This window comes from Eubalaena glacialis, chromosome 19, assembly GCF_028564815.1.
Source record: "Eubalaena glacialis isolate mEubGla1 chromosome 19, mEubGla1.1.hap2.+ XY, whole genome shotgun sequence".
Taxonomy (NCBI): domain Eukaryota; kingdom Metazoa; phylum Chordata; class Mammalia; order Artiodactyla; family Balaenidae; genus Eubalaena; species Eubalaena glacialis.
This window is the reverse complement of record NC_083734.1, coordinates 47,241,044-47,261,987: the sequence shown is the minus strand read 5'-3', so window position 1 is coordinate 47,261,987 and position 20,944 is coordinate 47,241,044. Positions and strand designations below refer to the sequence as shown.

At 50.5% G+C, this 20,944-nt stretch overlaps 1 protein-coding gene across 8 annotated transcripts in view; it reads right to left on the bottom strand.

Moving 5' to 3' along the window:
* The window catches only part of MAPT (microtubule associated protein tau), a 108,024-nt gene that overhangs the window by 29,405 nt on the left and 57,675 nt on the right, over positions 1-20,944 (bottom strand). For 3 of the 8 annotated variants that reach the window (XM_061174607.1, XM_061174608.1, XM_061174610.1), the window contains exons 2-5: positions 17,564-17,683; positions 13,499-13,585; positions 10,873-10,959; positions 6,933-6,998 (exon numbers count right to left, since the gene is read on the bottom strand). In XM_061174607.1, coding sequence (XP_061030590.1) covers positions 6,933-6,998; positions 10,873-10,959; positions 13,499-13,585; positions 17,564-17,666 — 343 coding nt within the window. In that variant the 5' untranslated portion in view covers positions 17,667-17,683. Of the gene's footprint in view, positions 1-1,948; positions 3,062-6,932; positions 6,999-10,872; positions 10,960-13,498; positions 13,586-17,563; positions 17,684-20,944 lie in introns of all 8 variants that reach the window. The other 5 variants (XM_061174609.1, XM_061174612.1, XM_061174611.1 and 2 more) reach the window with 3 other exon arrangements.

Sequence of the window (20,944 nt, the reverse complement as noted above, 5' to 3'; positions counted from 1 at the left end):
GATAACCTCTGGATTTTAGGACCAAACCATTGACGGCTTTTGTGTTTGGAAAGCCACACCCCTTGGTGAAACCAATCCACTTGTCTACCAGTGTCACCTCTAACTCACTCCTGCTATTGGCATTCATTATTGAAAACTAACTATAGGTTTCTGTCTTCGGCTTCAATATTGTATTTCCCCTGCTCCAGGGACAATGGGGCTGCTTGGAGCATCTCACTGGTTACTGGAGACCAGATTTCTAGAGTGACCAGCACTGATGACCTAGCCCAGAGGTTTTCAAACTTTACTATGCAGCAGAACCCCATTGGGAGAGATTCCTAAAATACAGAATCCCGGGCTCACTCTGAGACGGTAAGCCTAAGGTGGGGCCCAGGAATCTGCATTTTAATAAGAGCCCCAGGTGGACCTGATTCACATCTTTTGCCCCAGTGATCATCATCATCTATGTCACAACAAAAGCATCTGCTAGATCAGCATTTCCCAGTGCTGACTGGCGAATTGGGGAAATGCATACCATGTATCCTTCTCAGAGGGTCATAATGTACATTAGAATATTAAAGGCTCTGACAAGTCCTGCTGCAGCAAACCCTGTTTAACTTTGTTTCACCTGTTTTTTTTCCCAAACTAATTGGACCATGGAACTCTTTTTTCCCTGGACACACCTATCAACATCCAGTGGACCAGTATTCAATAAAATGCCACTTCAGGAAACACTGTTGTAATCTGTCAAGTCACAGTATTTTGTCCCATACTATTTTGGAGTTTAGGATATTTTAAAGTAGGACTCTTTCTCTGACTTAAATTTTAAATACAGGTTCCTTTATCTATAACATTCCAAAGTTTTCACGACGAGTAGACTCGAATCCACATTTAACAGATGTCTGCAACTGACAGCTTAAGTAGCCTCAATTTCTGGGCCCCGCAAATAATTCTAAAATGCTACAGGACCTAAATATATGAATGTGCCCGACTTGTGGCCATGAGGGCTCCTCTGGAGTATAAACTGTCCTCTCACTGACAGGACACAGACCCTGACCCTTGCGAACCTCCCCTCCCATCTCTCCAGCTCCTGAAGGGCTGCTGCAGTGACGCTTCCCAGGGCTCAAGACTGGGCCAGGGCTGAGACCCCTGCGATCCCAGCACAGGGACTGCCTGGACTCTGCCGAGGGACGAGGAAGTGTTTTCTTCCACAGGGAGTTTTTGTTTCTGCTCACTGTCTATCCTGCCACAAGGCAGGGTGGAGTGGAGTGCGGGTGGGGACTCTGGGCCACCTCCGAATGCTTGTGTGTGTCGCCTGCTACATGTGATGTGTTGTCCACTGACAGAGCCGAAGAAGACAAGCATGTGCCCTCTGAGTCTCCGGGGTAGGAGGACACACTTCAGGACCTTCTGGAAGGCACTGTGGTGTATAGGGAAGGAAGGGCCTTTCGGAGCAGACCTACCTGGATTCCGAACCTGGCTCCATCACCTAACACTCAGTGACCTTCAGCAAGGTACTTTACCTCTCCGAGCCTCAGTTTTCTCATCTGCAAAGTGGGGCTAATTATGCCCACTTGGGAGGGTTCTAGACAATGAATCTGAGACACATGACAAGCCCTCCAAAGTGGGAAGAGCTGCTATGCTCTCTGTGGAGTGCGGCCCACGAGCCTCCAGCGGGCCAATGGAACCTTGTGGATAAATCAAGTGGCCAGAGAAGCGAACGGGGCAGAAAGCACGGGGCGGGGGGTGTTGGTGACATGCAAAACGGCGGGCAAGCGTGAGAGGAGCCTGAAGGGCAGGAGGAGGCGGGGGGGTGAGCAGAGGCCCAGGTGGCCGGTTTGGTGGCTGTCCCCCGGGGGCCTTGGAAGCGGCAGGAGCCAAGGAGGGGCCGGAAGCTCAGTGGCAGTGCCCGCAGCCTGGGTGGCACACAAGGTTGCCGGGCAGGAGCAAAGGAGCTCAAGACACAGACCTTTGAGTTGAGGAACCCGGCTGACGGGCTTCCCCGGCAGACCAGCTGCAGGCTGCTTTTCAGGTGGTTCTGGAAGGTCAGTCTTTTTTGTGTCCTCGCCCTCAGAGGGGCCCCAGGGCTCTTGCTCTGCTCCAGAGGCCCCAGGAAGTGCAGCCCCTTCCAAATCCACCTCCGAAGGTCCCTGTTCCTTCTGCACATTGGCTTTGATTTCCACGTGGAACATGAACTCGGGGGGCCCGTCGTGCCCTTCCGCTGGGGGCCCCTCCCCGGGCCCATCAGGCTCTGAGACCCGGGTCTCTGCAGAAGCTTTAGAGAGGAAATCGACAGGGAGGGGGATGGCATCCTTGGCTGGGAAACCAGGGATCCCAGGGGCTTCTCCGGAAACTGCCTCGGGGGTTGGCCCGCCTCGGGTGGTGGGGCTCTGCAGACGTGGGGAGACCTGGGAGGGAAAGGAGTCCTGGGGAGAGGACTCATCAATGTCCCGGTCTTCATCCACCTCCTCGCCCCCCAGCCTCTCTTTGCCCTGCTCCCTCTTCAGAGGCGGCCCCTCCTGGGTCAGGTCTCCCAGAAGCTGGCGCTCCAGCAGCTCAGAGCCGCAGCAGCTGCCGTCTGCATCCTCAGGTTCTGGCCCCGAATGCTGGTGTGTGGCCTCTCTGGGGCCTTCGGGCAGGATGGGAGCCCCAGGCATGTCAGACACGTGCTGGCAGGTCAGACCTGGGGTCCCGGGGTCCATGGCCTCACCTCCATGGCGCCCTGGTTCCCTGAGGAAGCTTTCCTGGACAACCTTGACACTCCCAGGCTCCGTCTGGAGACATCCAGGGGAGGTGGGCTTCGGAAAGGCCAGCCCCTCCTCGGCCTGCTCCCCTCGCTTTGGTCCCCACTCCTGGTGGGGCTCCTGAGGCCCTCCTGGTGGGAGAGGCAGCTGGCAGACAGGATGATGCTGGGAAAGGTGAGAGATCGCCAGGACGGGAGCTTCCGGCTGTTTCTCCCCCAGATGCAGCTCGGAGACCCCAGAAGCTTCTTGGCCGTGTGTAGGCTGGACCTGAGAGCTAAGCCCATTAGCAGGGGGTCTCTCAGACACTTCCCTCTGCTGGCCCGGAACTCTCCTCTCCTCTGGGTTTGAAGAGGCGGAGGTGGCAAAAGGTTAGCAAGAGCGCATTAAGTGTTTAAGAGAGGGGACACACTTTTGAAAGAAGAAAAGGACATTTAAACGGCATCTCAAGACCACCTAACCAAGAAAAAGGAGCCCACGCTCTGGGCTCACCCTCGCTGCTTTTCTTTGCTCAGAATGAAAGGTTTCTTGGTCTATCTGCCACCAACTTGCTGGGCGAGCACCTCCCCTCTCTGGGCCTCAGTTTCCTCATCTTTGGACCAAAGTCCCATCTAGTGCCGGCATTATCCCTCTGCCCATCGTGGGTCTGGTTGGGCTCCGAGCATCCTGTCATTAACTGGGGCTGCCTAGTGCTAACTCCACCAGCCACGAAGCTTGTCCTCCTCTCCAGGGACAGCGAGCCTCCGGAAGACTCTGGCCTCTAGCTGGGACCTGCCTGGGGCGCAGAGAGGATCTCTTTTCCTCTCCTTCTCTCTCTGTCCCCCCTTTTGCTGAATGAAACCAGCAGGTGCCTACAAACCCACCGTGACAGATTTGAAAAACCCCAAATGTATCACCGTCAGGGCTCAAGTCTTTACTAATAGACCTGCCATGAGACCCCAGTAAACAGAAACACGGTTCAGGTGTATCCAGATCGTGGATTATGGACAGCCCTCTGCACGAGGTGAGGCGACCACCGTGGCAGTAAAGGTGGTCTACATGGCAAAGACATGGGCGCCCCACGGGGACCACTGCTTCACCCCTATCACACCACTTGCCATGTGCCAACCCAGTGGATGGAGGGCACACTTCCCTTTTTTCTGCTTCATTCATGTGACATTCATGTGAATCCCTCCTTAAAGTATCTGTGTATTGGGACTTCCCTGGTGGCGCAGTGGTTAAGAATCCGCCTGCCAATGTAGGGGACACGGGTTTGATCCCTGCTCTGGGAAGATCCCACATGCAGCGGAGCAACTAAGCCCGTGTACCACAACTACTGAGCCTGAACTCTAGAGCCCGTGAGTCACAACTACTGAGCCCGCATGCCACAACTACTGAAGCCCACGCGTCTATAGAGTCCATGCTCCGCAAAAAGAGAAGCCACCACAAGGAGAAGCCCGCGCACCGCAACGAAGACCCAACACGGCCAAAAATAAATTAAAAAAAAAAAAAGTATCTGTGTATTAAGGACAGGAGACGTATGCTCATTGGTTCTCCTAATAAACATCCTGTATTTGTTTTAACTCCCAACTCTTCAAACATCCTACCTAGTTCCAGAACAACTTCACGGCTCTCCTCTAAACAAAATCTGGAACCCCAAAGGATTGGGCCTCGGAAGAGAAAGAGACTGGATGAGGGGAGGGGAAGGAGCTGGGAGAACACAGGTGTCCGCACACATGGGTAACACGTCCCTCTCGCCCCAACCCAGTCGGGAGTCCTTGCAGCTGCCCACTGGACCCTTATCAAGAGGCCCGGCTCAGCCTTACCTCCCACCCCTACACCGGGGCCCTGAGCTCACCATCTCACTCATCTCGTGTTCCTAGCATCGCCACAGAGCCTGCCACAAGGCCAGGGATCAGTACATGAAGGCGTGTCAGGAAAACGTGCTGATCTCCGCCTTCCGCGGGGTCTACAGACACCTCATGGGGGCCCTTGGTCAGTCTCGGGGAGGAACCGCCCAAACGACAGAGACGGAGGAAACAAGCTGGGCAGCAGGCAGCCTGAGCAGGTGCCTCAGTGCCTCTTCTTCCCAACCCACCGCTCAACAGACCAGAGGCGGCAGCAGCTGCCGGTCCTTACACCCACTGACGGGCCAGGTCTCCAGCGCCTTCTGGAGAAAGTTTTCCTCCCGAGCTTCCTAGAAATTGCTCGTGATGTGGGTGTCACTGTACTCTGATGTGCTGCAGGGCTTGAAAAGCCCCTCATTAAATAGAAACAAGGGCACCAAACACACAGAGTAAACACAGCCTGAAAAGTTACCAATAGATGATAGTACAGCATATGTGTGCCTGTGTGCGTGTGCATGTGTGTGTGAGGAACCTTAGCTCATGCCATTGCACTCCTGGAGGAAGGAGCCAGGCTGGGAGAACATTCTATTCAGCTCCCAGAAGACTGTAAAGCGCTCAGTAAATATTAAACATAGCAATCACCGGGGGGTGGGTCCAAGGTAAAAAATATTTGGGAAAACACAGTTTGATGTGTTAAATTTGTGTCCCCACACTCCCTTGGGAGACCTGGTCCTGGAGACACTCACAGAAGAAAGGTCTACCCTGGCGTGAGCAGGGGTGAGATGGGTAGGGTCTCCCCACACCTAATACTCAGCCAATTGCAGCTCCATCCTGAAACATCTTTTCTGTCTTAGTACTTCATGAACACAGGCTGCCAGAGGTTTTCCTTCTGCAGCAGGAAAGCAAGAAAGAGATAATAGCTGTGCTTTTGTATACATGGCTCTCCCTAAATCTGCTTGTTTTTGTGCAAACCAGACTGCAGGCCTGTGTCAAATAAAATGTTTGTGGATCACCAGTGTGCCTGAATTTCACAAGGTTCCACTGCTTGTGGAGCTTGGGCTTGGCCATTTGGATCAGCAGCTCCAGTCAAGACATTAAATATTGGCCTTGGGAGTAGAGGTAGAAACCTCCACGTGTTCATAGATTTGGTGCCAATTTCCCATTGCAGATGTTACCTGGTGCTCATCTTTCTATCTATATGATTCTAGGCCAGTGCTAGGAAAGTTAAAAATTCAGTTAGCACAAAAGTAAAGTTTCTAGGAAAGCTGATGGCCTGATCTTTTTGTTGCATGGAATATGTTTTAGGGGCATGGAGACATAGCCTGCAATAAAAATTGGTAGAAAAAACTCATTCATTTCTCTTTATGGAAATAGATCATCATTTCCAGAGGTTATAAAAACCTCTAATTTTACCCAAAAGCTGCAAATCATAAGCTAAAAGAAACAGGAGGCAGGATTCTAGTTATTTAACATATAGACTGAGGTTTCCCCTTATAATGATTATCCCTTCTAATATTTTCTGAAGCTCTTTGTAAGCCTAAGAATGAAAACACGCCTTTCCATGACATGTGAGATGAGAAACCCTAGCCCACTATGGGGCAGGGACCCCTGGGGAGCAGAAATGTGTAGTTAGGCTTCAAAACACCTTCAAGGAGACATTTCTTCAGGGCCCAGAGTCTTCCTAAAGTCAGATGGCCCCAGTGGTGGCGCTATACAAATCCCAAATCACTTTCTGGAGAAAAGAACAGTGTTTTCTCTGCTTTCTTACAATCTAGAAGCTTCCACATTACACAGTAGACTGTCAAATTCATTAATGCAGCAAATGACGGAAAACAAACCCAGCTAGGTTGTATTGGCAGTCTCCGTTTCCTAAGATCAGGAATCTCTAGGATTTAAAAAATTGAGTTCTTAAAACATTTATGCTCAGTGATTATACAAAGTTGCTTTTCTTGAGCACAGCAGTTTTGGTCCCTGAGAAGAAAATCATAATAAGTTTGAAGGCTGCACAGAAGAAAGTTGAAAAGAAATAGCTCAGTGGTTGAGGCTTTGCTCCCGGGACAGGCCAGAGGGCCGCCTACAGGGGAAATCACTCATCATACATATCTGTGTTTCTGCTGGTCATTGATTCTCGACTCCCCATGCTGGGCAGGGCCAGCTTCTTTCAGAACACTAAACACTTCAGGAAAGACTCAGAAATGGCTAGAAAAAGCTAGAGCTCTTTCTCTATCTGTATAGCCCACCTTCGATAAAAACCAACTCCTAAAGATCAGGAATTAAGGCCCAGGTCCACAGTCTCTTTTCAGGGTAGGTAGGGTCCATCTGTGTCGCCATTCCCCTCTTCCCAACCCCCCACGTCATGCGTGGCAGGCAATTCTAGCCCACTGACCTTGGGTCACATGTCCAGCAGCTTGGTCTTCCAGGTTGGGGGTGTCTCCAATGCCTGCTTCTTCAGCTGGTTTGTGTGTCAGCAAATGAAGAAGATAAAAGCAAAGACAGTTATTGTTTGCTAGAGACAAAGCTCCCCGCCTCTTCTGCTATGTTTCTGAAAGCATTCAGGAAAGGCACACCTTAGCAGCACCAAGGCGCTGCACCTCTCTGGCTCTTTGCAAATGTGACTGCCGGGGACGTGGATGAAAACAGTTCACTAAACAAAACCCACACAGCCACGCACCTTACAGGCGACACAGTCCAGTAGGAAAGACCTTCTCCATAATGGGCCCAGGGTCCTCAGTACCCCACTCAACAAAGACACAGGACAGGTGAGGTCAGAGAAGCAATGTGCTGCTCGGCCACTGCTGTGGGAGCTGTGTCCGGGCGGAGGCTGCCCTCCCAGCCCCAGCCAGCGCTCCTGGGGCGGCGGGCGGCAAAGGTGCAGGAACGACTAGGCGCAGGCTGTGGAGTCCGGCTGGGGTTCAAACCCAGGTGCCACCATTACTCAGCCTCTCTGGGCCTCTGTCTCCAACTCCAGAATCCCAAGGTGATGACACTGGCTCACCTTGCAGGAGAGTGGTGAGGATGCATACAAAATGGTGTGAATGTATTTAGCAAAGTGCCTGGGACACAGTAGGGGCCCCCCGGCGGTTCAGTTTCTTTCCTCCAAACTACTGGGCAATCCCCTTTAACCTCATGCTTAGAATAGGGGCTACCTCATTAAAGGGAGGCCAGCAGCGTCAGTGAGCAGCTTTTGGGGTGTCTTGGGCTCCTGCTTAGGGATCCACAGTCCATCCCAAACAAAAAAAGACTGAGAAAAGCTACTGATCATCAGTGGTACCAAAATCAATAAGCTTTCATACAACACCAATTTCTGCTTCATGGAAAAAACCGGGATATTGCGGCAGGACCATGGATACAACTGTCCAGAAGAAAGAGCCCTTAAAAGGCACGTTGGTCACGTCGCACACTGACGTGCGGTGACCCCATGATCCCAGGAGAGCCAACATGCCCTGTTGGACAGTGACAGAGTGGCCACCACCCTGAGAAATGCCCACCAGTTGCTGGCTGGGCCACCAGTCCTGCAATGACTCAGTCTCTACACCTAAACCAGAAATGCCAGGTTACCACCACCTGCCATACGGGTCCACCACAGAGAACACGGAGGAGGCAAAAGAAAGACCCCCTGGGTCGCTGGACAGATGCACGATGGCCTTATAAACAGCCAGCCCGCTGGCTGGCCCAGGGCAGCTGTGGCGAGGGGCAGGGGGCCAGCAGTGGGCTCGGGCAGCTCCCCCACTGCCAGTTCCTAGGCAGGAACACCTCTGGGTCCCCGGCACGCTGACACTGTACGGCCTGTGAGGTCTAATGGTGTCAGCTCCGCGTCACTTGACAACAGCCGACTGTCTGGGAAGCACAGCTCCGAGCGTAGGTTTGATCTGAGTTTCTGACAAGGTTATGGAAGAAAGGCTCAGAGTGATAGCAAGTCCAGCTAAATGGCACGGAGTCCTGGAGACAGAGGACACGAGGAGGCATGCCGATGACATCACCGCCGTGGCACTGGGAAGCCCACCGCTTTCGCTTACCCACGCGATGTCTTGATATCCTGGTCCTGATGCAAATCAGAAACTGCGGGCTGCTGCTCACATCTCTGACATCCCCTGATCCCAGCAAGGGAGATGCTCAGAGAAGCCAAAGAGAGGGAGGGTGTGTGACAGTGGCTGGGCCGTCACATCCCTATATGGCTTCTCCATATCCCTGGAGCCCCAAGAGGGCGCCATGCTCACCCCACAAGGCAAGGATTCCTGCAAAGGGATGGCCACACTGCACCCCCAAATGGACCTCAAATGGGAAGTTTCATAGGAGAACCAAGATACAGCAAAGGGGACATGCCCAAGTGAGGTTCTAAATTAAGGTACGTATCGTTAAAGCCACCAGCTGAAAAAATGTCCCCCCAACTCTAAAACCTCCCGCTTCATTGAGGATGTAAAGGGCGGAGGGGGAGAGAATTTTTGAGGAGGATTTCTTTAGAGACAGCAACTTGGGGGATGGGGGGTGGCTGCCTGGCCACCTCCCATCTCATCCCATTGAGAGGGTTTCAAGGCACCAGGGGGAGACACGTGGTGTGAGTTCTCTATGGTTAGGGACATGGTGGACGGCTGTCAGAAGCCCACCTGGGAAAATCAGAGGAGGAGAGACACGCTGGCCCTGCCTTGGTGGCAGAGCAAAGCCTATGGGCAGTCTGCATATCCACAGTGTGTCGGGGCAAAGAATACCCATGTTCCCCATGGACCTGTTGTGGGCACAGGGCAGCTATAGTGGAGGGGGTGCCTCAGGCCACATGCAGCAGGGTCACTGATGTGAGAAAGCCGACCTCAGCAGGCGAGAGGCTGGAGGTGGCTCTTCAGACCACAAGGGGCCAAAGAGAGAAGAAATGTCTGCTGGAATCAAACGCAGAGGGAGGGACCATCGGAGGGATGATGGGGATGGTGAGGGTGGGGTGTCTGGAAGAATTCCAAAAAGGTCCCCACAGAGAAAGAGTCAGCTTTAAACACCTGCCGACCATGTGGAGCCAGCTCACAGCAGTGTCAACGCAGTAAGAACCTTCCTGCCCCTGCCCCGTCCTCGCCCCCTCCCTAGTCCCAGAGAGGAGGGGCTGCAGCTCTGGCTGTTATGCAGGATTGGACATTCTAATCAGAATTTGCAGACTGGGTTTTGTGATTGTGGAAACTTAAAACACTTTTGATAACTCAGAAGTGATCAAAAGTCAAGAGGTGTCTAGAGTTTTCATCCCAGGCAGGGGAAGAGCTTCGTCCACTGACACAATTGTAAAGGGACAGCGGGAGACAAAAGCCAAGTTACCATGAGTCGTTCGTTCCACGGCCTTCAAACGACCTTCATTGTCAAGGACAAGGCCTGCCAGCTTCCAGAACATTCCCCCTCCACCCATCTCAGAAGACCAACTTGCAAATAGAAACTACTTGGAGGAGGCGGTGGTGCTGCTCGGCCCCTGCCCAGTGTGCCCAGCACACAGGCCTGGGAGAGAGCTGCAGGCTTCCTAAACGGCTGCCCTGAGCCCCGTCTTCAGGAAGGAAAGAAAACGCCTGCCGGAGGACATTTCCCCCGCTGTCCATCGCTGGTGACATACAGTCCGGAACTCTTCTGCATTTCGTGCTGAGCACCCTCCAGATCACCAAGCCAACGGCTGGAGTCGTGCGTAAGCCCGGGGAAGGGGACGTGAAGGAAGTGACAGCCAGGGCTCTGGGCTGTGCTCGCTGTTCCCTAAGGGCCTGGGCAGCTCACAGGTCACTCTGGCGGCCCCGAGTCCAGGGCTATTTCTGGTCAGTGCCCTGTCTGGGCTACTCCCCATCATCTGTGTTGACAGGACAGTCTCGTCATGTCTGTTCGACACTGATACGTTTGAAAAGATAGTCCTAAAAATGGATGCTAGATTACATCGCTGAGTTCCTCGGGGACTGTCCAATTACAATCCTCCAAAGGTGTGGGTGGGCCATCTCGATGCTGCTGCACACTCGGCTGCCCCCCAGGGAGCTGTTTACCTCCGAGGAAGTAACCCTGTTGCTGGCAGAGTCGCAGCAGGAGGGTGGACTGACCTTGGGGGTGAAGGCAGGATCTGCCACCAGCCTGCCTCAGAGAACTCTCCGGAGCTAAGACAAGGAGAGGAGCTAGAAGGAATCCAGAAGGTCCTCTGTTCTCTGGGAGGCAGGCAGGCAGCCAGCCACGGAAGCAAAAGGGCATCAGGCTCAGAACCACCAGAGATTCCCAGAGGCTGGTGTCCACCCACATTCCTGCTGCACTTGGAGACGGGCATAACCCCACGTGCACCCATCCTCCAGCAGGGGAGCTGGGCACCCCGACCTGGGAGTCACCCTCACCTGTGGTTCCTTCTGGGATCTCCGTGGGGGGCTGAGCGGCCGCCTGCTCACCGGGGGCTCCCTCATCCACTAAGGGCGCTGTCACGTCTGGAAACCACGGAGAGTCACCTTAGGGGGCCGAGACGAGCTGTGCCACGCCCCTCACCTTTGCTCTTTGGGGATGCAGAGATGCAGGGATGGGGATGGGGAGGGGACTCAGCCACATGCAAAAAAGCAGCCCTACAGAGCAGGGCCCAGAGCCGTGCTCCAGCTTTTGACATCTCCCCAGGGAGCACATCAATACTCTGTTTGAGTGGCATCCATGCATGGGCCTTTCCAGGCCCTCTGCCAGGAAAGCCAGGACAGCCCCCCTGTAAACACTGCAGTGAGAGGGACGGCTGGCGACGGTCGCAAGTGTTTTTAAGGAGGAAGTGTTGAAAATCAGATGACTGGTCACAGGTGTTTGATCCTTAGAGCAGTGCAGAACAGGAGAATGGGTTTGGGACCAAGGCAGTGCAGGAGCTCTGCAGTCAGGGCTGGAGTCTATGGCTCTGCTGGGAGGCTGGATTTGGGCAAGTCCTTTGTCCTCTTAGGGTCTCAGTTTCCTCATCTGCAAAATGGGAGTATCACCACCAGGTGACCTCCAAGTTTTCTTCCAGTTCTAATCCCCCTGTCTCCCGGAGCCCATGACCTATGGTTTAAAACCACAGACTCCCCTGGGTGGCAATGAACAGGCCGGGCCTGTCTGGAGTCAGGTGCTTGACAACAGGCCCACAGATGGATCCACCTTCACAGCAGAGGCTGGAGGAAAAGATCCACCACCAGGAGTTGCTGTTGGTCTCTCATCGAGGTGAACACTTCCAAATCGGCATTCTTCCCTGAGCAATGCCCTGGCATACTCCCAGGCCATTCTGGGCAAACATAAGGAGTTGTCAGCTTTGAAAGCTTCCCGAGAGTCTGAGTCAGGTTCATCAAAAGGAGTCCATTTTATTATGGTTGTCTCGGGAGCAGCCTGGCAGAGTCCAGCCCCAGCAGGCTCCCCCATTCCCTGCGGGGCCAGAGCTGAAGCTCTTGGGATGCACACATGGACAGGGTCCAGAATGCAGCAAGACTTGGTTGGTAGATTCTTCCAGAATAAAGCTGATTTGGAAGGCTGGCATAAAATCTGGCATTAGTGTTTCAGGACCTTCTCAGGGCAGTAGACAAATTGCAAAACTGTCCTAACAAGATAAGCAGGCTATGTCTTAACATCACTGGCTCTAAGAAGGAGAGCAAACAGCATTTGGTCTGGTATTCTCTTCACTAGGCTGAGAACCTCAGAGGTGGGGGGGGGGCAAAGGGGGGGAAGGGCCACATCCACTATATCCTCCATGGATGCACCATCAATTGGCAGGCACTTGACAGCCACTTTCTGAATTCATCCAAAGGTGGACGCTTGAGGAGATGCTGGGGCCAGGTTCTCATCAAAGTCATGGGCAGGGCCCAGGGAAGTGCTGAGAATAGAACCTTGGAGAGGATGGAGAGATGGAGGGGCAGATACTGCCGACTGGTTCCTCAAAAGCCATTGTCAATGCCCTTATCCCTTGATTTTTCCTGCTAAAGAGCCTGGAAGGCAAAATGCTCAATGTCCCAGCCTCCCTTACAGCCAGGAGTGGCCATGAGACCCAGTTCTGGCCAATGATACATAAACAGAAGTTGGTTAGGTGGGGCCTGCAGAAAAACTGTTGCTTTCCTAATAAAAAGGGAACACATTTGGTTTCAGGGCTCTTTTGGTTTTGCTACTTTCTTTCTTCTTGAAAGCAGATGTGATGTCTGGAGGTACAGCAGCCATTCTGTAACCATAAGGCAACAATCCAGCCATTAATGATTGCAGAAGACAAAATAGTTGACACTGAGAAGCTGCTGCCCAAGTCCAGACATTTTATTATGTGAGACAAATAAACCTCTTCATATGTATGTCACAGTTAGTTGGGTTTTCCATTACCTGCGATCAACACAGTCTTGACTGACATAGATGGGAAGCAAGAGAAGATGGTCAAAATCAGGACCAAGGAACACTTCAGGAAATACATTAGCAGCTTTGTAATAACTTAGACACCAAATGTCTACAGAGGACAGGTTAGAAGACGGGCTGGAACTAACACCATGGCCAAGGTCCAGACACCCAGGCCAAGCTCAAGAAATGAAGGATACTAAACCAAGACCAGTCCCAAAGTGTGAGCTTGGAGATGTGCACTGACCTGCCCTTTCCTCAGCCAAACGGCTGCTTTAGGACCTGGTGGCTCATGAAAGAAGTTTGGGGAGACAATGGGCGAGGAGGAGGGGCTTTGTGGAGCTGAGGTCAGGCCCTGCTTTGCCACAGATCCCAGCCTGTTCAAGTGTGGCTGCCTCAAAACTCACACACGATGAAGCTGCCCATACCTGACCCTAGCGAGCAAGGCATCAAAACAGAGCGTGGCTCCCACAACATCCGGGGCCTGAGCCCCATCCTGCAAAGCACCGAGCGAGCTATCTCTCAGCCAGAGGGAGAGGCAGCAGCAAATGCAGCCAGGAAGGGTGGCACGTATGAGCTCAAAGCGTGGCTAAGCGCAGGCTGGAGCATGGAAGGAGCTGCTTGAATAAAGCCATGAGAAGAGGGAGGCCCCACCTTCCGCCGTTGGAGTGCTCTTAGCATCAGAGGTTTCAGAGCCTGGTTCCTCAGATCCATCATCAGCCGGGGTCTGCAGGGGAGATTCTGGAACATATACAATGAGCCCCTCAGAATGGCTGCCTCTCTCCACCCCTGCTTTTGACCTCAGAGGACCATGGGGACAGTGTCTTTTGGAGCTGAAATCACCCAGCGTGGAACCCAGATGGATGGACTGTGGCCACATGATAAAACCACAAAGGGGACCAATCCCACCCCCACCCCAACACAACTGGGCCCCCAAACCAGGGTCACCAGGCAAAGAGGCACGCAATGTTTACCTGTTCTGGGATGAGAGGAGAAATTGCCTTTTAATTAGCTTGTGGTTCCAACTGAGACAAAGGCTCTTATATTGACAAACGGGCAGCAGACACCAGAAAGCTAAACCACAAGTAAACTTGGGGCTTTGTGTTTCCCGACTGAAGAGATTCATGGGAGATCACTGCCATGAATTAATGACAATTAATGACCTGGGAAAACACTCAGAGATCCAACTCCTTCCTCTGCAAAGGAATTAGCTCAGGGCAGACACAGTACTTACTTCTAACTGTACACTTGGCTGTGTCCCCAAGTACCACCCAACAAGCCTTGAGTTACACCTGAAATATCAGCCATTGCTACTTATAAGAAAACTGTCCTTTCAGAATCGACAGCCAAGGGAGCTCTGATGGACTCTGCAAAAGCCACTCCACCTGGGGTGGGGTCAGCCTTGGAGATACAGGACAGGGAGCTGGTTCTGCATGAAGCAGACTCACGGGATGAAAAAAGGCAAGTGATGTTCTAGTACACTTCGAGATCAGACATGTCGCACCCTCTGCTAGAACGCCATCCCTGGACACTCAGCCCTGGCTGCACCCATCCAGCCAAAGAAGGGTTGATTCTAAAGAAGCTTCAGGTCCTGGAGCTTGCAAAAACCTGCCAACTCCCTCAAGTAGGCTCTGGACACATGGTGAGGGAGCATCATGCAGACTGTCTGCCGGGTCTTATTACCGACCAGCTTCGACTGCCAGAGCACAGAAGCCTATGGGCGTGATGGTGCCTCAAACACTTGTCCCTCAAACACCCCTCCCCCAATCCATCCCCAGCCTACAACTGTCATCATCTGCTTTATCCTTGTTAAATTTCTTGGAGGGAGGGAAGGAAGGAGGAAGAAGCCTCTTCTGAGGCTCTTCTGGAAGGTCGAACAAGTTAACTCATTAACACCTTTTAATTCATGTGGGTGCATTATTTTATCAGTTAACCAGCTTTTACCCACTTTACAGCTCTCTTTGGCTCTATCTAATCCTATTCCAACTTTTAGCATCAATGCAGATGCTCTTTGTTTTAGTATTTTACATGTGGTTTCTTGTCATTATTCAAAAAAGTCTCTGTCACTTATCTAAAATGTTGCTTGTAAAGTGACACCTCCTGTCAAGTCACACTGTTCACTCCCCATGTAAAAATAACTCATTCTAAATCCTTAGTAGCAAGAACAAATTTGATGAGAACTATGAAAATCTCTTAGGTATCAACTTGCTTTCTTGGCAAGTATATTCTTTGGGTAAGTTTGTTTAAACTGTCTTCAAACACTTTCAAAGCAGTGACAAAAAGGTTATTAGCATCTTAAAATTTGCATATATATTATACATATTCATACATACATCTGTTTCAGGATAGAACTTCCAATCACGTTTTATGTTAAAAGAATTGAGGAGTTTCAGTAAACATACTTTAAGCACCTCTGAGACACAAAATAACTTGGTAAATTTGTTCTTACTTTACAAATTGAATTTAGTTTCTCTTTCAAAAAATAACAGCGGTAAAAACCACTTTTTTCCCCGGACTTTAAAAAAATGAACTTTTTATTTGAGAACAGTTTTAGATTTACAGAAAAACTGCAAAGATAGACCAGAGAGGATACCCCACACCCAGTTTCCCAAATCGAACCTGGGCCACAGCAATGAAAGCGTTGAGTCCTAAGCACTGGACTGCCAGGGAATTCCCAAGAGCACCATTTTTTCATTGGTACAATTCATCTGGGGCAGAGTTCAGTATGTTGGGATTCTAAGTTGGATTCCACCCACAAGAGTTTAACAACTGAAGCTTCAAGGAGACGTGGCTAAGGGTGACCAGAGGCAAAAACAGCTGACATGGAGCTGAAGGCTATACTAGCCCCATAATCTCAGACACGAAACTCTGTCACCTGTAAACTGGGGAAGGCAACCTCCGCCTTCACTGGTTATTGTGAGCGCTACCTGAGATGTCGGTGGCCAAAGCCTTTTGCCAACTTTTGTAGAGTTCTACAAAAATGCCTGAATCATCTTTTTTTTTTAAAGATTTTTTTTGATGTGGACCATTTTCACAGTCTTTATTGAATTTGTTACAATATTGTTTCTGTTGTTTTTATGTTTTGGTTTTTTGGCCACATGGCATGTGGGATCTTAGCTCCCCAAGCAGGGATCAAACCCACACCCCCTGCATTGGAAGGCAAAGTCTCAACCACTGGACCACCAGGGAAGTCGCCTGAATCATCATTTTAAGGAAATCCCATTATAAGTAGGGCAGCCATATACTTTATCACCCAAATAGGGACACTTGAAAGTGAAAGCAGCGATACTGATAATGAGGCAGAACACCATGTGGAGGGATGGTGGGCTCAGGTCCTCAGATGAGGGAGCTCTCAGGGCCCAGCTGCCGCTCCAACCCCTTGGGGAGTTGAAAATTAGCAGCTCTGGCTGGAGCCAGGCTGTGGCCTGGGAGAGGTCAGAATGCACGTTTCTTGCCACCATTGGTGCCTGACACCAGGAGGGGAGGGTTGAGCCGAATGGGAGCAGGCATTTCCCCTCACCCAGAGCTTCGGGCTGCGTGTGCTCGCAAGAAGGCCAGAGGGCTGCCTCTGAGCTCCGGGGACAGCCCATTTCTTCCCTCACCTCCCCCAACTTAGAGCCCACTTGTCTGATTCCCAAGCTCTGCCTCCAAATGTGTTCTCTGCTTAAACAGGTACAGAGAAGTCAGCCTTTGAAACAAGGCCCCCCAACAAGTCCTGAAGCGTCTCCCAGGTAGGGATGTTTTCTCCATGTGCTTCCCCAACCCAGGGATCCTTCTGGTAACCCCGCCTCTTCCAGGGAACCTTCCCAGATAGATGTACCCAGAAGAGTTCCCTTCCCACCTTGGAGCTCTACCACTGCCATCGACACCGCACACCCCAGGCTTGTTATTTTTAGCATTAAAAGAGAAAAGTAGACTGCCATTTCATCTCCTTAGAAATGGGTCTAGAAGACAGGAACCTAGTCTTTCTTATCCCGAGGCTGCACCATGGGCTGCTCCAGGGGGCACTGGCCACCAGTGACACTGGGGGGAGAGGGTTCCTTATAGTACAAGCCAGTGCCCTGCAGGTCAGCTTGGTGCTCCCATCAGCGATGCAGGGACTAGCATTCGGAGCCAGAGAGAGGGCTCTGTGTGCTCCACGGGGCTCCCCGATCTCGGTGGTCAGACAGTGCAGTGAAGGGGAGAGAGGAGGCCAAGCCAATTGGGCCAAAAGACTGTACTATAGAACATTTAGAGGTTGATGTGGTTTATTAAGGTATAATAGGGACAGTAAGAAACCCTGAGCTAACCAACTCTGGCCAAATAGGGGCCAGACAGCCCTATTAAGGAAGAGAAAAAAATAATGTATAAAGTCATGTATTTTGCATGCTAATAAATCCTGCTGATTTATAGGTTAATGGGTATGGTTAAAGACTCAACAGAGCACCCTTGTATTAATTAGACCAACAAGCCTCCAGCAATCTTTACCATACTATATCCACGTATGTGGCAAACTCTCCTTTGCAAAAGGCAGATTTTCAAATAGCCTCACATTTTGAGTTCTGTTGGCTCACTCAAATTAATGAGGTTTCAAGTCTATTGACAATCTAACACAATAAAGTATTTAAAACTCCTTTAAAACTCAGGATGCGAACCTTGCCTGCCAGCCCTTTCCAGAGCAATCGGGTGGGCCGTGATCCCCACAGCACCTGGGCCCGTTACGCAGGGCTGTGCACTAACCTTTCAGGCCGTGCTCCACGTCACCCTCGTGGTCTTGCAGCAGGGTGTAGTCCCCCTGAGCATGGTCTTCCATCACGTTGAACTCCTGGCGGGGTTCAGCCATCCTGGTTCAAAGCCCACCTGGGGAACGAAGATGGGAGGTGAAGGCTGGGGTGCTGTGCTGAGGCTAAGTGCTTGGGGGTGGGGTAGGGGGCAGGGAGAGAGAGGTGCCACCTCCCCAGTTCACAGCAGGCAGATTTCCACCTCCCCTCTCTCCTCCCCAACAGCCAGATGCCCAACCTCATCCGCAGGGTGTATCGCTGCCAAAGTGTCATTTACTTGTATGTGCACTTTTAATTCACCAGCATCGCATCAGTTCATGTCCAAAACCATCAGGTGGGCAGGTTCAGCAGACCTGACTTGTTACTATGTTCACTGCTCTTTCCACTTCATTAAAAAGTAAATGCTGCTGACTGGTAGTTTGATGAGGTTTAAAAATTTTTTTTATTTTATAAATTTATTTATTTTTATTTTTGGCTGCATTGGGTCTTCATTGCTGCGCACGGGCTTTCTCTAGTTGCGGCGAGCGGGGGCTACTCTTTGCTGCGGTGCCCGGGCTTCTCGTTGCGGTGGCCTCTCCCGTTACGGAGCACAGGCTCTAGGCGCGCGGGCTTCAGTAGTTGTGGCACGTGGGCTCAGTAGTTGTGGCTCGCGGGCTCTAGAGCGCAGGCTCAGTTGTGGCACAGGGGCTTCGTTGCTCCGCGGCATGTGGGATCTTCCCAGACCAGGGCTCAAACCCATGTCCCCTGCATTGGCAGACAGACTCTTGACCTCTGCGCCACCAGGGAAGTCCCTGATGGGTTTTTTTTTTTTTTTTTTACTGAGAGGGAAGGCATCAGCTGGGCACTGCTGGTGAGGAAAAGGAGGCACAGAGAAGCAACATGATCGTTCAATCACACGCTGTGGTGCCATGGAACCAACTTGACCTGGGTGTCCCGACTCCCCAACTCTGAGTCAGGTGGCCCCCCGGGGTCAGGGACGGGCTTTCACTCACCTCACTGGTTCCCACCAGGACCCTCGGGTGTGCATTCTGAGAGCCAGGCTAAGTCCTTAACAGGGCACAGTGCGGGGGCATGAATTTGGGGCTGAAGAGCAGCATACGTTCCCCTCCCCCAAAAGCCCCAGCTGAGAGGTGGCTTCAGCTCAACAAAGCCCACTAGCAACGATCATTTAATCATACTCTGCCCTCTTCCTTACTGACAATATTTAATTCTTTATCTTAAAAATAACTCATAACTTTGAATTTCTGAACTTTTGAGTATGTCATTTTGCTGTGGTTCATTCATGCTACTTTGGATTATTCCATGTTTTACATTTTTATCTCTGTAATTTGAGTCTCTTGTATTTTACTTTGATATCTTCCTTTTAAATGATCTAGTTATCTCATATTATTTATTTGCTACTTTATATTTTTTCTTATCTTTGAAACTCCCCTGTTCTAGCTGTTTCTACTTCCTCCCTTTAAACTTTTATAATTTTTTTTTTTTTTAAATTTATTTATTGATTGATTGATTTTTGGGTGTGTTAGGTCTTCGTTTCTGCGTGAGGGCTTTCTCTAGTTGGGGCAAGTGGGGGCCACTCTTCATCGCGGTGTGCGGGCCTCTCACTGTCGTGGCCTCTCTTGTTGCAGAGCACAGGCTCCAGACGCGCAGGCTCAGTAGTTGTGGCTCACGGGCCCAGTTGCTCCGCGGCATGTGGGATCTTCCCAGACCAGGGCTCGAACCCGTGTCCCCTGCATTGGCAGGCAGATTCTCAACCACTGCGCCACCAGGGAAGCCCTAAACTTTTATAATTTTTGATCTTGGTTTTTATTTTATTTTATTTTATTTTAAATTTTTATTTATTTATTTATATTTATTTTTGGCTGCGTTGGGTCTTCGTTTCTGTGCGAGGGCTTTCTCTAGTTGCGGCGAGCGGGGGCCACTCTTCATTGCGGCGCGCGGGCCTCTCACTGTCGTGGCCTCTCTTGTTGCGGAGCACAGGCTCCAGACGCGCAGGCTCAGTAGTTGTGGCTCACGGGCCTAGTTGCTCCGCGGCATGTGGGATCTTCCCAGACCAGGGCTCGAACCCGTGTCCCCTGCATTGGCAGGCAGATTCTCAACCACTGCACCACCAGGGAAGCCCTATTTCTTACCCTTTTAAAAATCTCAGTTATGTTTTGATTTATTTTACATATATTTATTTGATTTATTACATATATTTATATAAAGATATGTAATAAATACATATATATTGCTATATATGTAATAAAACATATCTAAGTAAACATATTTATTTACACATATTTATTGGTTTATTTTACATATATTTATTTATATCCTTATTTTTTCATTATTTTTACTTTGAATTTTCACTCCAGATTCATGTTAGCGTTTCCCTTAATATTTTAAATTTTTTGAGATAATTTTAGACTTATAGAAAGATTGTAAAAGTTGCCCAGAGGGTCATTAACCTTTTGAAATCCCTTTAAAATATATTTCCCTGTTATCTTCTATCTTTCTAAACTTTTAGGTTGCTTTTTCTTTTAATCTCTCTTTTTTATAATTGTAACTTTTATCATTTTTTTATAATTCTGACATAAATTTAGTCTTCATTTTTAAAATTTGGGCGGCCATTTCCCTTTCTTTACTGCCTTTCCTTTATGTTCTTACCTTTATTCTAATTTTGTTTGCTTTCGTTACTTTAAATCTCTAGTTTTCCTTTATAATTTGTTAATAATTATCCTCTTATGTTTCTGTTCTCATTTCACAAGCTGTTTTTCAGTAGCCGTAGGCGAGTTGTCATGGGGAGAACTGGTAACACAAACTGGAGAGGACAAGCCTTTCTTTCTCCTCCAAGCCTCCACTGTACTAGCTCTCTGGCTTCTGTGATCAATGAGTAATGTCTGCCATGGGCCAGGTGTGGAGGGCGTACCTGATGTCATGCATTGTCAAAATGCATTATGAGTTGCCAAATGTTCTAAAATCCACAGTCTTACCTCTGACAGGTATTGGGCAAGTCATATAAATGGTGGGCTACAGGGTGGGAGGGTCCACCTGGGGCAGACACTCCACCTAATACTTCCCAGACTGACATAGGTGTGGGGAGACAGCCAGCCTCTGGCACTGTGTTTATACCAGCTGGCCACTGGCATACTCAGGTCCAGCTCCATTTCTCTCCTTTCTAGGCAGGACACGCTGGTGTGGGTGTTTGAGCTCTCTTCTCTACCCACGATGTAGGATAAGAAGCTGGGAGGGCTTAGGATGGTTCTAAGAATGAGGTCAGTGAGACCACCTCTGGGTGAGGCAGAGGGTGGGTGGCATGGCCCCTCCTAGGCAGCTACTTTTCATTCTGACTGAGGCC